This window comes from Heteronotia binoei, chromosome 14 (genome assembly GCF_032191835.1).
Source record: "Heteronotia binoei isolate CCM8104 ecotype False Entrance Well chromosome 14, APGP_CSIRO_Hbin_v1, whole genome shotgun sequence".
Classification (NCBI taxonomy): Eukaryota; Metazoa; Chordata; class Lepidosauria; order Squamata; family Gekkonidae; genus Heteronotia; species Heteronotia binoei.
Window position 1 is genome coordinate 31,988,020 of NC_083236.1, and position 16,500 is coordinate 32,004,519.

The 16,500-nt window shown below is 46.2% G+C and overlaps 2 protein-coding genes across 2 annotated transcripts in view; one reads left to right on the forward strand and one right to left on the reverse strand.

Annotated features, from left to right (window-relative positions):
• The window catches only part of LOC132582285 (fatty acid 2-hydroxylase-like), a 95,934-nt gene that overhangs the window by 74,448 nt on the left and 4,986 nt on the right, over positions 1 to 16,500 (forward strand). Inside the window, exons 3-5 of the mRNA XM_060253823.1 lie at positions 716 to 882; positions 4,212 to 4,318; positions 9,900 to 10,072. Coding sequence (XP_060109806.1) covers positions 716 to 882; positions 4,212 to 4,318; positions 9,900 to 10,072 — 447 coding nt within the window. The remainder of the gene's footprint in view (positions 1 to 715; positions 883 to 4,211; positions 4,319 to 9,899; positions 10,073 to 16,500) is intronic.
• CIAPIN1 (cytokine induced apoptosis inhibitor 1) overlaps positions 1 to 16,500 on the reverse strand; it is a 68,637-nt gene that overhangs the window by 29,988 nt on the left and 22,149 nt on the right. The window lies entirely within an intron of this gene.

The following is a 16,500-nucleotide window of genomic DNA, read 5'->3' on the forward strand; positions in this document are numbered from 1 at the left end:
CTTACAGGAGCTTCTTGCTAAAGCTGATAACACATGGAGACAGGAGGGTGGAGAATGTTGAGTCAGATAAGCCTGGGGGGGCGGCCTGCTTGTTTTGGATGTGAATAAAAACGGTCTGTATGAAAATAACTTTAACTTAGTCATTTTAGAGGCTTATGGCCGGCTAAGTTCTGCTTTGGTGCCAAAGTAAAATTCGTTCCAGCAATGTGTGCAGACCTCGTTATTTCTCTGCTTCATTTCCTAACCATTTTGAGCCTGTGTCCACCTTTGGAATTTTGAGAGGGGACAGTAATCACCAGTCCAGAATGGCTGCCACAGGAGGAGGAGCCTAACTAAAAATGGCTGCCACAGGGGTGGAGCCAAACTCAATACCTTCCTCCTTGTTCTGCAAAGAAGTTGCAGAAGGGGAATAAAAATAAATGAAGGACAGCCTAGGGGAAGGAAGGGACAGTAAAAAGAAGGAAAATGAAGGGAGAATAGAATGGACTAAGAAAAGGGTTCATCAGATCTTCCTTGGCTTCAATCGTCCATGGCTGCTGGAAAACCCTTTTATTTGAATGAGAGCAGCCAATAACAAAGCCCTGCCTTACAGTGGCTCTGTCCACTTTCTGAAAAACTCAGTGGGTGCCAGAAGTATTTGTGGACCATGATGCCCATGGGTGCCATGTTGGGGAAGCCAGGGCTAGAGCCAGCTGGATCTTGCTATGACCTCTGATTCTGTGTCCTTTCTTTTCTCCAGGACCTTGTGGACTGGCGCAAGCCACTGCTCTGGCAGGTGGGCTACTTGGGGGAGAAGTATGACGAATGGGTGCATCAGCCTGTGGACCGTCCGATCCGCTTGTTCTACTCTGATTTCTTTGAATCCCTCTCCAAAACATCATGGTGAGGTGCTAAATGTCTCTCTCCCCATAGGGGATCTATCTGAGATGACAGTAAGGTGGAAGATAATGTTGCATCGGGTAGTGTGGGACTGCAGTTCAGACTCTCTTCCTCCTGGCTGTCGGGACTCTGTTGCAGAAGCTGCAGAGTTACGGGTATGCAAAAGAGCAGAGGGGAGGGGTCTCTCATCCAAAGCCCCAGGCCCGAACAAAGAATGTGCCGTTTGACAGCCCTGTCTGCTAATAATTAGCAGAGAGCAGGCACACTGCCTTGCAAACTGTGTCTCATGACTTGTTCCCATTAGCAAGTCAAACTACTGTTGCAAAGGAAAATTAATAGTGGGGCAGGGAGGGATGCATGCCATGGTTGTGTGCTTGTACAGGCAGAGGAAACTTTATTTTCAATGCCAAATGCGGTGACATGAGACCCTGAGCATGAACTGAACCTGACCCCTGGAATCTTTTCAAGCAATAGCCACCCTTGAAATGTCCTGGTTGCCACCTCTGGCCCCAGATTCCTGCTCCTTCTGCAGTTGGTGAAAAGCAGAGCAGCCAGAGAGAGAATTTCCTGGCTCTTCCATGCAATACGTGCTCCCTACCCTTTCTCTGCAGATCACAGCTGATCGGCATCCCTGCCATGGGTGATCAACAGTTACTGACCATAAATGGAGCTTCCCTGGTCCATGGCAGCCTACCTCTGATCACCAGATGCCATGGACAAGTGTCAGTGAACACCAATCCTCACCAAGTCATCCTTGGAAACATTTTTCCATCTGGTTGGCTGGAGGCAGAATACTGACAGAGACAGCAGTCTCTGCTGGCAAGCAGTTATTTGGGTCTTGCACACCAAATTAGCCATTCTGTAGCCAAGTGATGGGTTTTGGAGTCAGCGGTGCAGAAAGCAGGGGCACGGCCCTATAAAAGGACTGCTAGACTTGGCCCCAGGACAATCAGAAGAGCAGAGATAATGCCCACAGTGCTGCCCTGACCAGGATTGCATCTTCTATGCCCGTTGATGTCAGAGGATTTAGGATTCTTCTCAGGGCTTTTTCTACAAAAAAGCAGGGCCTCATTTGAATATTAGGACACACCCCTTGACATCACCATTGTTTTGCACAGATTTTTTGTAGAAAAAGCCCAGCCAGAACTCATTTGCATATTAGGCCACATACCCCTGACACCAAGCCAGTTGGAACTGCGCTCCTGTGCATTCCTGCTCAAAAAAAGGCCCTAATTCTGATGAGGAGTCGCACTTAGGGGTATGCTCTTGGTATAATTAAGCTGGAAAATACCCGATAAATACTTTATTGGTATTTATTGGGTATTTTCTCAGCTGGTTACCGAGTGAGCTGCTCATTTGCATGTCTGAAAATGGCTGCCAAGAAAAATCCCAAAAATATTCAGGATTTTTTGGGGCTGCTGGATAACTGGTGTTTAAAGGATGGCCTTCTTTTTAAACCCCTTCCTGCTGCTTCAGAGTTCACTTGTGGCATGGCTTTTTGCAAGCCATGCCATGAATGAACTCCAAGCAGCGAGTTCTCCATTATACCCTGTGGGGAACATTATAGTCGATGGTCCCCATAGGCTATAATGGAGATCAAACTGGGGGTGTCTGGGGCTCTGAGGGGGCTAGCTTTTGAGGTAGAGGCATCAAATTTGCAGCATAGCTGCTGATACCTCTCGTCAACCCCCCCCCCCCAAATTTCAAAATGATTGAACCAGGGGGTCCAATTATATGTCTCCCAGAAGAAGGTGCCCTCGTCCTTCACTGTTTCCAGTGGAGGGGGAAAAGGCATTTTAAAGGAACATGATCCCTTTAAATGCATTCAAAAGCTTATACCTCGAGTAAAACTTCGTTGGTCTTAAAGGTGCCACTGGACTCAAACTTTATTTTGCCACTTTGGAGTTAACTTGGGACTTGAAGAAGGCATTTAATTGGACCATGTTGCTTTAAAATGCCTTTTTCTCCTCCATTGGAAACAATGGAGGATGAGGGCACCTTCTTCTGGGACTCAAAGAATTGGGGCCCCAGTCCAATCTTTTTATATACCCAAATCCGAGAAATACTGATTGTTTTTTGTGTGTGCACACACTGATTTGCACTGCTAACAGTCCTGGTTTTTATAGCCCACTCTTCTCTACCCGAATGAGTCTCAGAACAGTTTACAATCGCCTGCCCTTCATCTCCCTACAACAGACACACTGTGCAGCAGGTGGGGCTGAGAGAGCCCTGAGAGAATTGTGACTGGATCAAGGTCACCCAGCAGGCTTCACGTGGCGGAGGAACAGGGAATCAAATCCAGTTCTCCACATTCGAGTCTGCCGCTCTTAAACACGTCACCGTGCTGATGATCCATGTTCCCCTAGTGGGGGGTACAAGCCATTCAGCAATCATTTCAGGTATTAGGGTGCAGTTGTTAAGCATCTCTGATGTGCAGAGGATATGAGATGCAGCACATGGCACATTCATGTTTGGTGTAGTGGTTAAGTGTATGTAGTGATTAAGTGTAGTGGTTAAGTCTGTGGACGCTTATCTGGGAGAACCGGGTTTGATTCCCCACTCCTCCACTTGCACCTGCTAGAATGGTCTTAGGTCAACCATAGCTTTCATAGGAGTTGTCCTTGACATGGCAGCTTCTGTCAGAGCCCTACCTACCTCACAGGGTGTCTGTTGCGGGGGCGGGGAAGGTAAAGGAGATTGTGACCACTCTGAGATGCTGAGATTTAGAGTATAGGGTGGGATATAATTCCAACATCATCTTCTTCACAGAGCGGGAACTACATGACTCTTAGAAACTGGCAGAGATCTTCTGTCAGGGCCACCCTCAACTACATGAACATTTCTGGTGGCCACTTAGAACAGTGAGAGGTCAAGAAAGCCTGTAAAATAGCACACGGTCTGGGAAAATGGGCTCCAGTGCCCTTCTGTGACACGGCAGAGCAGGGGTGGCCAAATTGTGACTCGGGAGCTACATGTGGCTCTCTCAAACATATTCTATGGCTCTCAAAGCCCTCACTGTCCTATCGGCTGGCTTGGAGAAAGGCATTTCTCTTTTTAAATCCTTCCTTCCTCCCTTCCTGAGGTTTATTCTGTGTGGCTCGTTTGTTAAGCAAGTTTGGCCACCCCTGCTGCAGAGGATCGGTGGGGTGCACCTCTTGGGTCATGCAGCTTTCTGGCTGCGGCTTCCATTGATCTTCAGCAGGGCACATGAGAGAAGAGAAAGGCCTATCTGCTGTCCCAGTTCCTACATGGCTGCCATTTCCCAACATCCTTCCTTGCCAGTGAGGGTCAACTGACTTTGCAAACCTGAACAGAATTTACCTTTTTTTCAGGTACACGATCATAGTTGTCTGGATTCCGGTGGTAATCTACCTGAGCTATTGTGGCTACTCATCTCTCGCCAACGATGACGTCCGGCTTTTTTCTTCAATCACTACAAGTAAGTCTGACAGCATCTTGGGTGCTGGGGAGGGGAGGGTGGGGTGCAAATTTCCAGATAGGCATTAGCGTGATATGCATCTTTTGCTGGGTTTGGGGGCATGGGGGTACACTTCTCGAGGAGCAATGTTGTTTTGCACCCCCGCCATTTATATATTGTTTGCATACACTGTGAAGAGAAGGGAAAGCTGAGTTGCAGGCAAGGTTGCATCTGGAGATCCCCCGCTATTACAGCTGGTCTCCAGATGATAGAGATCAGTTCAACTGGAGAAAATGGCTGCTTTGGAGGGTGGACTCTTGGCAGGGGTGTCAAGCATGCGGCCCGGGGGCCAAATCAGGCCCTGGAGGTTTCCTATCAGGTCCTCGAGCAACTGGCTCTTGTCTGCTTCCTTCTCCCTCTCGCTTGTTTCCTTCTGCATCTCAGCTTGCTTTACAAGGCTTGCTCAATTGCACAGGAGCTACAGAACAAAACCTCGATTTTCTCCATTGGTTGAGGCTCCTTCCCCTTCCTGCTCTCCTGGGAAGGGTGGGAAAGAGCCAGAGCTTCTTTTGCCCAGTTTCCTGGATTCCATGGGAGAAATACAAAGAAAGCACCTTTAAGACCAACAAGTGCTAATGTTTTAAGCGTGTTTTATTTTAAGGTTGTTTAAAAAGCAATCTTTGGTCATGTTTGTCTGTGTTGTTTAAAAAGTTGATATCTCTGCTACCTCATCTTAAATAGGTACACACATGGTCCAGCCCAGCATGGCCCGGCCTTGCCTTGCCCAGCAAGGTCTCATTTATGTCAGATCTGGCCCTCATAACAAATGAGTTTGACACCCCTGCTCTAGGCCATTGTATCCTGCAGAGGTCCCTCCCCAAATCCCACCCTTCTCAGGCTTCACTCCCAAAATCTCCAGGTGTTTCCCAACCCACAGCTGGCAACCCTATTCCCAATCTATCGGGACAGGAGAGGTGTGTCAAAAGTTATTCCAGGGCTCCTGTTGAAGCAGGAGGAGATCCCCCATTTCTGACGGGAACAAGTGGGAGTGAAGGAGGGGGAGGGGAGCTTAACACTTTCCTGAGCTGCCTTTCCCCCACTCCCCATCACGTCTCCCAAGTGGCTGTCTGGCCTCCTCCGGCAAAATTGAGAATGTGTCTGCAAGTGCAGGCATTCAAGGAGTCGTGCGAGAGGGGAACTGCTCATGGGATGGCCCACCAGCAGGGTGGATGGAAAGTCATTTTAGGGGCAGTCTTGATCTGTCCTTGCCTCCACCCTCCTGGGACTGGCCTTTACCATTCTCGAAATGGGCTTTGGGATAACACGACCCACCTCTGAATAGAACGTGTATTTGCACCCGCAGCTGCTTTTCCTGATGCTGCCGTGGGGCTAGCAGAAGGTGCCCGCTAGAGCCAACCCATCTCTGCTTTGTCGGCTGAACAGGCAGATGGCTGTCAGCTGAGAATCGCTAGGTGACTCTTTGACAGTCAGGAGCGCAGGAAGTCATGATGAAGAAGCTGCCTCTGAGCATGCACAATGCGTCTTTTGCTCATGGCTGGCTGCAGCCACCAATCTGAAAGATCTGCGGTTCTTTCAGGGCATGCAAACACACTGCGGCTCTGAGAATGGAGAGATTTGAGGCCAGGAGCACAGAAAGCTGCTATTGTTTCAAACAGCCACCCCCATTCTCTTCCACTCCCACAGCCCAAGTACTGCGCACAGAGAAAGGCTTGTGCAAAGCCAGCGGCCTGAATCTCCCCAGTCAGCCCTCAGCTAGCGGCACCTGCAGTCTGAGGCCTGCTCTGTCCCTTGTTCTCTGGCAGACTGTTTTCCCTTCCCTGGGGGTGCCATTCAGTGCCAGCCTCAGCTGTTTTCCTGGGGGCGGGGAAGGCGCCCGTTCTTGTCCCCTCCTTCCCCAACTGTCCATGGTGGCAAAAGCCCCCGCCTGGCTTCCACAGCAACTTGAGGCTGTCTCCAGGGCAATGCTTCCTGATTTGGCTCAGAATTGTGAAGATGTCAGGATGAGGCCTGCAGTCTGTCCATCTCTTGGGCGGGTCCTGGAGATCCCCCTCAATTCCAATTCCAAAAACCTTTATTGGCATAACCCTGGAGAGAATGGCTGCTTTGGAGGGTGGGCTCCATGGCCCTTCTAACCTGCTTGAGCTTCCTCCCGTCTCCAAGCCCTGCCCTCCCTCGGCCCTGCTCCTTAGTTCTCCAGGAGTTTTTCAACCCAGAGTTGGCAACCCTACAGGACCTCCTCCAGAGATCCCACTGTGCAGCCTTAAGTAAACCACTCTGGGTGCTCTGAAGACTTGGGACTGACTTGCTCTCTGAGTTGTCAGCCTCTAGGTGGCACCTGGGGAGCTCCTGCTATTACAACTCACCTCCAGATGACTAGATCATCCTGGAGAGAATGGATGCTTTAGAGTAGGGGGTGGCCAAACTTGCTTAATGTAAGAGCCATATAGAATAAACATCAGACGTTTGAGAGAGCCACTAGAGAAGCAGTCAGGCAAATAGAGGGGGGGAGGGAGAGAGAGGTGGAAATAAAACAATTTTAACTTTAAATGCATTCTCCTAACTTTAAATGTAAGCTCCCTACATCAGCTGGCTTGGCTTGGGGAAGGGATTTAAAGAGATAAATGCCTTCTCCAAGCCAGCCAGTGGGGTGATGGGGGCTTCGAGAGCCACACAATATGTGTGAAAGAGCCACATGTGGCTCCCGAGCCACAATTTGGCCACCCCTGCTTTAGAGGGTGGACTGCATAGCCTTATACCCTGCTGAAGTCCCTTCCCAAACCCTGCCCTCTCAAGGCTCCACGCCCCACAAGATCTCCAGGTATTTCCCAACTCAGAGATGGCAACCCTAGCGATTGCAAGTCTGCCTTGCCGCCTTGCCTTTCTCTCTCCAAGTCCCAAGTCTGGAGCTGTTCCAGGTGTCAACTGTGTTTATTCCTTTTAATTTGCTTTATCGATGCGCAGCCTTTGTCGCTGAGATTTAAGGAAGATTACACAATGCAAAAGATGAAATCAAATAGCATGAGGTATCTAACAAACAGCACATTGGAATTACAAAAATCCGAAACGATGCAAAACGCAATAGGGTTGTGAAATTAGAGCACAGTGTAATAAGAACAGCATAATTAATAGAATAAACAAAATAACGCCTGCCAAGAAGGGCAGCATCAATCATAGAATAAAGAGTAATGCCTGACTGGGACAGTGTTTGTAGAATGCCATCCTGTTCCCCTTAATAGAGGGTGCTTTTACATTCAGTTTGATCCAGAGTTTTAGAGTCTTCAAATTGTCTGCCACTGCTCCGCTTTGATTATTTTACTTTTACATTTAAGCGTTTCAATTTGGCGTGGTGGGGTGTCTCTGATCAGAGAGCAGCTAGAATACCAGTGCTTAGTTAAATGTATACGATCGCTTGGAAATCGTGTCAACACTGCAGAAACAATACAGATTTAAATTACTAGATGAGGCAAGCAATGATATGTAAAAATTTCAAGTGCTGTCAGTTCTCATGCAAATTACTGCACCTTGTGGTGGCTTTTGGAGGAGTCTTTTAAAACGCAGGAAAACTTTTACAATACAAGTTTAAAATGCCCGTAGAGAAAAGACCGGACCAAAACTAGTCTTGAGAAAAACGCTTTTGTGGTGGCGTTGAAACCCATCTCACTGAAACAAATGTACGTATTTTTCGCTCCATAAGACGCACCTGAGCATAAGACGCACCTAGTTTTTAGAGCTGTTTGTGTGAATTTAGAGGCATTTGTGTGAATTTTTTGCAGTGTTCGCTCCTTAAGACGCACACACTTTTCCCTCCACTTTTTTTTGGGGGGGAAAGTGAGTCTTATGGTGCAAAAAATACTGTAAATGCCTTGGGAAGCAACGATTCAAAACAGTTATGAGAATGTTATGTAATGTAAAAGGTGAGTTTACAATGCGGAGATAGAGAGTTGCAAACTACCAGTGTAAAAACACCCAGAAATACTTTTCCTTCCCATTCTGTGATGTTTTGGCTCTGCTCCCTTTGTACTTCTGTGGGACAGGTTGAAAGCCCTGTTTCTCTAGCCAGAAAGAAGGCAGGCTTCCTGTTAGCCACCCTCCCAAACTCTGTGCTCTGGACAGACCTTCTTCTGATCTTTCTGAAATAGCAGTGAGTCATCACTGCACATTACATATTCCATGCTCCCTTCCCACGTCTGCACAATCAGACTTGTGGTGGCAGCTTCCATGCTGAGAAAGGAATTCCCAGGTGGGTGTCATCCTGCTTCAGGTTGGAACCACAGAACGTAGGGAGAACGTGCTAAAACCTCCCTCCCTCCCTCCCTTCCACTGTGCTTAGGACCTGGTTGACCTGTTGTTGAAAGCACTTGTTCTCTATCTGTAAATGTGGAGCCTGTGATGGGGCAAATAGTACACACACACAGAGCATCCATATCAGCTCTGGAAAACAGCACAGGAGCCAAGCTTAAGAACTTTCTCCCTGTGTCTGTGCTCCTGGTCTGCGTTGGCCAACATACATTCCGGAATTAGTTTGTGATGTCCCACGAGGAATGCTGGAAACAACGTTAAGCATTTTGTTGTAATCCTGTTTTCTTTTTTTGCATTGTGTGTGTGTGTGCATGCTTGGAAGTTGGCAACCTCTGGCGACTTTTACTGGAGCATGGAGGATGTTCAGAGAAGTGGTTCCATTGCCTGCCTCTGCCTTCTGACCCTGGTACTCTCCAGAGGTCTCCCATCCAAATATTTGCCAGGGTCAGCCCTGCTTAGCTTCCAAGCTCTGACAAGATTGGGTTTGCCTGGGCTGCCAGGTGAGGGCATTTTAATCAAGTTTCCCATGCTTCCAGAGAAGGGGAGAAATGGCCTTGGTAAAATAAAGAATCCTTTGCAAGCCTGAATCAAACTGTTGATCTGCCAAAGTCAAGAGAGTCTCCCATGACTGACAGCAGCTCTCCAGGGTCTCAGGCAGAGGTCTTTCACATCCTTTTAACTGGAGATGCCAAAGGCTGAGACTGGGACCTTCTGCATACCCAGCAGGTGCTTTGCCTCTGGGCCCCAGCCCCAGCCTTTGAGCTGAAGGAAAGGGTCCTTTCTTATCCTTCTAAATGCCAGGCCTTGGAGTTGTTCAGCAGATGATGATGATAATGATATTGGATTTATATCCCGCCCTCCACTCCGAATCTCAGAGTGGCTCACAATCTCCTTTACCTTCCTCCCCCACAACAGACACCCTGTGAGGTGGGTGGGGCTGAGAGGGCTCTCACAGCAGCTGCCCTTTCAAGGACAGCTTTGCCAGAGCTATGGCTGACCCAACCCATTCGGCAGGTGCAAGTGGAGGAGTCGGGAATCAAACCCGGTTCCCCAGATAAGAGTCCGCGCACTTAACCACTGCACCCAACTGGCTCTCCAGATGAATCCTGTTGCCTGATGACCCTGTCTGCAGGCATCTTGTGGGCCAGTGATGGGAATCAACTGCCAAGCTAGACAGACCTTTTCAGTTTCTTGCAGCCGAGTTTTTCTTGGGCTTCAACGAGAAAGGAGATCCAGCTGCAGATGTACTTTGCTGACCTGTTCTCCCCCCTTCCCTGCACAGAGTATTCCATCAGAATTTACAAGTACTATTTCCCCGTGATCTTCATCACCGGGATGTTTGCCTGGTCCTTCATCGAATACCTCATCCACCGCTTCCTCTTCCACATGAAGCCACCCGCCAGCAACTATCATCTCATCACCCTCCACTTCATGCTTCACGGGCAACATCACAAGGTAAGCGAGAACTGACAGACCTCAGCCAGGAGGGGATCTATTGGTAGCATTTCTTGGAAACAGATGTTTGCATGGCAGGAGTCATGTTAAGGAATGAGATGTATGTAATACAGTTGAGGAAAGAATGCCACAGCTGAGGGCCACAATCGGTTGCAGAAATCTGGGCTTGTATAAATGCCTGCATTCCAAGGCAGGATAGAAATATTTAGCCATAAACCGTGACCGAATTAATGAAGAAAATTCGTAAAGCTTCGAACAATATTCGGTGAATTCATATTCAAACCATACAAGATTAATATAAGTATTCCAAAGGTGTTTTGAAGTATCCAAACATACAAAATATATACAAAGTTTCCAAACAAGGTTTCCAAATTATTATTGTAAAGTTATTACAGATTGTAATAACTGTCAAGTAGGCTGCATAGATTCATTCCAGTTAGAGCAAAGATGTTTTGTTTCTTGAATCTTTGGACCAAAATTAAACCCAGCCACTTCCTGTGTACCTTACACATCCAATTAAAATTCCATAACTGTGTTGGAGATGCCTTGTGGTGAAACGGGTCGGTCCTTGAAGTTTATTCCAACTTTGCTCCAGAGATTAAATGATCCAATTAGTCCTTGTAAATGCTCTAACGATAAGAAGCCAGTCTTGGAAGATCATTTCACCCATGGCTTTTATCAAAGGCTTGGTGCTTTAGGAAAGAAATGGATGTTCTGTATTGTCAAAGAGATCCGTGCTGTGATAGGAAAGGAGAAAGAGGCTGTCTAGCTATCTAAGCGTAGGATGGAGAGAGAGTCAGAACCAAAGCAGACATTATGGCTCCCTCAAGTCCACTACTGGGAACGTCTTTGAAAATTGCCACAGCTGCCCAGTTTGGCTCAGGAATGCAGCACAGTGTGGGGATAAGGAGCTTCCCCCCACCACAGTGCTTTTTTCCTGAGCTGAAGTGACATGCAAAAGGGTGTTGTTTGCCCTGGTGGAGGGGCTTCGCGGTCCCTGAAACTTGCTGTTAGCGCTTGTTCTCTCCTGGAGGTTGGAGAAAGAGAGAGAACCAAGAGGGAGACCAGCAGATGGAAGGAAGCCCCTGAGAACAGCAACCTGAGATCAAGCAGGCAGCAGCAGAGCAGGCAAGAGAAAGGATAAAGAAGGATCTCTGACCTCACTATCTGTATGACCCCCTCTCCAGTTTTGGTGTATTTGGTGCAAAGGAAGATCCTTCATTTCTAACACACAGCTCCCCTGCATGGCAGGAAGGGCCTTAAAGGGCAGAACCAGAGGAGATGTTGGACAAACTCCAGATGTAGGGTCTTTAAAGGTTTAAACCAGGACTGTGGTGTCACGGATCAGGGTGGGCTTAACCCTTTTTGACTCATGCACTCAACCCCACCCACCCCCAGTGCCCTTTCCCCTTGGTATTGGTGTTTGCCCTGTGTGAGTGAATGGGGGAATCCACGAGGGCACATCTAGCATAAAGTTTGTATTCGTTCTTTGTCTCTGCACCTATAGAGCACAGAGGAAGGTCATGGCTGGCTCAGTGGCAGAGAATCTACTTTGTGTGCAGAAAGTCCCCGGTTCGATCCGTGGCATCTCCACTCTGTAGAAGGGGTGAAGGACTGCAACCTGCCAGGCAGAGAAGGCAATACTGACCTTGCCTAACCAAGGGACAGGCTTCATATAAGCCAGCTTCTCCTGACAGCAATGCTTGCTCTTAGCACTTGTTCTGACAGCAATGCTGATCCTATGAATTTAGGAAGTGAAACAGTACATAAAGGACCCAGAGGTTTCACTTTCCCCTAGAGATCACCAGTATATTTCTCAATCTTATAAAACTTCCCCTTATTCAGTTTTTATAGTTGGTGTATATTACTTGTTTTAATTTAACTGTTATCATCCTTTTATTATGTGATCCTTCCATGGTTTCTGAATTGGATTTCTATGCACATCGTGGTTTACTGTGTGTTTGTATTGGGCAACCCGACCAGCCTGAGGATGCCTAACAAGCTGTTGTGCTTTACGGACTATATACTATGGGAGAATGTCTCTGAGAAGCTGCATTTGGGTGGGATTCTGTCCTTGGCCCTATGAATTCCGTTCAGGCAAAAGAGGAAAGCAAATTCTGCTCCTGAACCATCTAAATGTCCTGCCGACAAAAGCTGGACTTCACAAATTAAATAGGACCATTTCAATCATAATTTATAGATATTTCCTTTTCTCTTTTAAGGAAATGGCAAAATAGCCTCACAGTTTATATAGAACTACAAGAAATCCAGAATTAAACTCTCAACGATTTGTAGATCAAAGTACAAAGGTGGATTAGCGTTCCCTGATCTTACTTTATATTATTAGGCTATAGTATTAGCAAATATGGTTAAAATTACTTTTCTTTTAAACCTTTTCCGGAATGGTCAAAAATTCAGAAGTCTCATTTTACTCCTCGTAAGTATTATGAGTTACTTAAAAGGAGTAAAATGAGACTCCTATTTTTTTATTTTGGCTCAAAAAATTAGAAAGATGATGTTAGCAATTTATAAATCCATTTATTAAAGGATTATTAAATATGTGGGACTGTGAAAGACACTGCTTGGCCCCCTGCATTTCTTTACTTTCAACTTTTATGGGGTAGCCACGGCTCCTTCCAGCACAGTTACCAAACTCTTTTCGTCATTGGAGACAGGTCTTGTTGGTTTATTTGTTTATTTCTAAAAACACTTTTACTGAAAACGCCATTGGACAAAGAAGTCTCATCCCATTCATTGGCTTGAATATTTTCAGGTTTGCCACTTTTTAAAAGACTCTAAAATACAAGAGGCGATCTCACGGCCATTCATTGAATTTGAAACCTTGATTTTATGCTCCAAAAAAACCGAACAAAGGTCTGATCTCCAAAATTTACCAAACCATACTTTTTTTTTACATTTATTTATTTATTCATGCATGTATGCATGCATTGCAATCAGGGTGCTTAGTAAGCTGAATTCCACAGCCAATTTCTGATTTTGCAACTTCTCTGTGCTCACAGAGATTTGCGGCATACTCATCTGCCATCTCAACTGTGCATCATACAAAGAGCTTTGTTTTGTTGTGTTTTGGTTGAACAAACCAGTTGCTCCATCTCTGTCTGGGGAAAAGATTGGGGCAAGGGAATGTGACTCATGAGAATAGGGCAGGCGTGGCTTCGTTGGAATGTGTGCCTTCTGCTCACAACCTGAGTTCGCTTCTGGCTCGAGGTTGACTCAGCCTTCCATCCTTCCGAGGTGAGTAAAATGAGTACCCAGCTTGCTGGGGGGAAAGTGTAGATGACTGGGGAAGACAATGGCAAACCACTCCGTAAAAAGGTCTGCCGCGAAAACATTGTGAAAGCAGCATCACCCCAGAGTCGGAAACGACTGGTGCTTGCACAGGGGACCTTTTCTTTCCTTTCCTGTGCAGATTGATGCTGCCTCCTGTTGTGAGAAACATGCAGCTTTCCTGGCTTGAAAAACTCATATGGAGCTGAGCTGCTCTGGAAAGCTGAGACTCTGGTTTGCGATCATTTCTGTTGTTGCCCAGCGGGGCGAGCTGCACATTATGCAGCATTGTATTTAGTCACTTACTTCATTTCTACCTCGCCTTTCTCCCCAGTGAGGACCCAAAGCAGCTGACATCACTCTCCTCTCCTCCATTTCCTCTTCAGGATAACCCTGAGAAGTAGGTTAGGCTGAGGCTGTGTGGCTGGCCTGAGGTCACCCAGCAACTTTTCATGGAAGAGTGGAGATTTCTGCAAACCTAGGTCTCTCAGTGTGGTGTAGTGGTTAAGAGTGGTGGACTTTAATCTGGGGAACCAGATTTGATTTCCTGCTCCTTCTCCACATGCAGCCAGCTGGGCCAGTCACAGTTCTCTCAGAGCTCACAAGGTGCTTGTTGTGGGGAGAGGAAGGGAAAGGTGATTGCAAGCTGCTTTGAGACTCCTTAGGGCAGAGAAAAGTGAAGTATAAAAACCAACTCCTCCTCCTGCACCACCTCTTCTCCTCCTTCTTCGCTGAGACTCTAACCACTGTGCCACACTGGCTCTCTACACACGGCCATGCCCTTTCCCACTGAGACTCCCAGCTGCCCTGACTCCCCTCACTGGACAACAACCGTATTTTATTAGAAACAAAAAACTGCCATGAGCTTGATCACAGGTCTCCACATTGCACCTTCTATCACGTGTCTCTTTTTGGTCCGTTTAGAATCTGAATTTTTTTGTAATTTGGAATGCAACAGTTTTTTCAGGGATGTTTTTATTCTGCATCAGATTTGTGGATGACGTGTTCTTAGTGGCATGTTACAAGGACCACATACCTGAAATGATAAACTGGATAAACTCATGCCATCCTAATATTAAGTTTGCATACACAGTGGTTTTCCGGTCCAGTGGAAACACGCTGGCAATTAAAAAAAACTTTTAAAAACCTATAGCAAAAACCAGTCTATTGCACTATTCATCCTTTCATCCCCCTCACTTGAAAAATAACCTGCTGTATGGTCAATTTCTTCGGCTTAAGAGAAATAGCACATTGCAGACTGATTTTAGGAAGGTGAGTAATCAGTTGACAACCCAATTAGAGGAACAAGGCTACCCGGATCAGACAGTAAGACAGGCAAAATGTAGGCCGTTCAGGAAAGAAAGAGATACAATGTTAAAACAACAAACGATTAGCAGTAGTAGAAGAAGAAGAATTGCAGATGTATACCCTGCCGTTCTCCCTGAATCAGAGACTCAGAGCGGCTTACAATCTCTATCTTCTCCCCCCACAACAGACCCCTGTGAGGTGGGTGGAGCTGAGAGGGCTCTCACAGCAGCTGCCCTTTCAAGGACAACTCCTGCGAGAGAGCTATGGCTGACCCAAGGCCATTCCAGCAGCTGCAAGTGTAGGAGTAGGGAATCAAACCCGGTTCTCCCTGATAAGAGTCCGCACACTTAACCACTACACCAAACTGGCTCTAGAGAAAGCAAAAGGCTATATTGCTCTTTCCAGTATACCCCAAGGGCATTGGATATTAAGAAAATTGTGATGCGCCATTGGGGATTGATATCTGACGTTCCAGGGTGTTCTACACCACCCTTAATTGGGTTCTGGAGAAGTAGCAATTTACGGGACATGCTTGTGAACCTACTCCAGAAATACAGAAACCTACTCCAGAAATACTTTCGCGATTACCGATAGGGCACTTTTGCTGTGGAGACTGTAAAGCCTGCAAATGTGCTTTAACTAACTCAATATGGTGATCCCAGAATGGGTAAAAATATTAGTTTAAAGACATTCTCCAATTGCAATTCAAAAGGAGTTGTTTATGCAATAATTTATGGGGACTGTTCCGAAATGCACATAGGCTGTTAAAAAAGGGCAATAAAAACCTGGATTTTGGAACATATTTCTTGGGTATGCCGTTGTGTCCCGGGTTCTCCGCTCACTCAACACTATTAGGTACCAACCATGATGTGTTTCTTTGTTGTGCAAAAGGTAGAAAACCCCAGATTTAAAATGATTGAGTTACAGAAAATTCTATTTCAATGAGAAGCCTGGTGGATCCATTGTTTTCAAACTATGGAACCTCTTGGTATGAACCAGTCAAATGATTTGTCATGCTTTATTTGAACAGTTGTGCAAAATGGTAATATTGTAGTAAAGATTTTAAAATACTGTGCGGTACCTTTAATTGGGATAATGTACAATAGGGGTGGCCAACAGTAGCTCTCCAGATGTTTTTTGCCTACAACTCCCATCAGCCCCAGCCAGTACACCCCTGATGTACAACACTTGCTGGGAATCTTATAGTGGAAGTTGCCGTGTGCGCAACAAGCCGTTACCTTGGAAAGAGAACCTTTAAGAGACTGGTGATTTGAAGAAATTTCTTTTATAGGTAATGTTTGTAATTTTATAGAGGAAAGTAGTTTGTAAAGTCTGTATTTTTTTAGTATGTGGCATTTTTGAGTATGTGGTTTGTTATGGGTTGTACTGTATTCATAGAAAATAAATTTTTTTGCTTTGGAAGAAGCTATTATACAGCGAAATGTGGGATCCTCAGCTAGCGATCACATGAAGGATTAACATACCCTTCAAAGCCGACCTTAACTATATGAACTTCTATTACTCCAATGAAGAATAGAGTCTTAGTGAAAGACTAAGGAGATTTTGGGAGTCATTTACTTGTCTTTGGCGCTGTGCTGTCTATTCTGATTGACACATATTTTGTATGACTTGCTGTTTATACTGATTAATTGATTTATACTTTTGGAGATTTTTGTTTTGTTCAGCACAGTGGTTTGTATTTCTTGAGACTCCTTAGGGCAGAGAAAAGTGAAGTATAAAAACCAACTCCTCCTCTGCTTCCTTCTCCACCTCTTCTTTTCTCCTTTCTTCTTCGCTGAGACTCTAACCGCTGTGCCACACTGGCTCTCTAC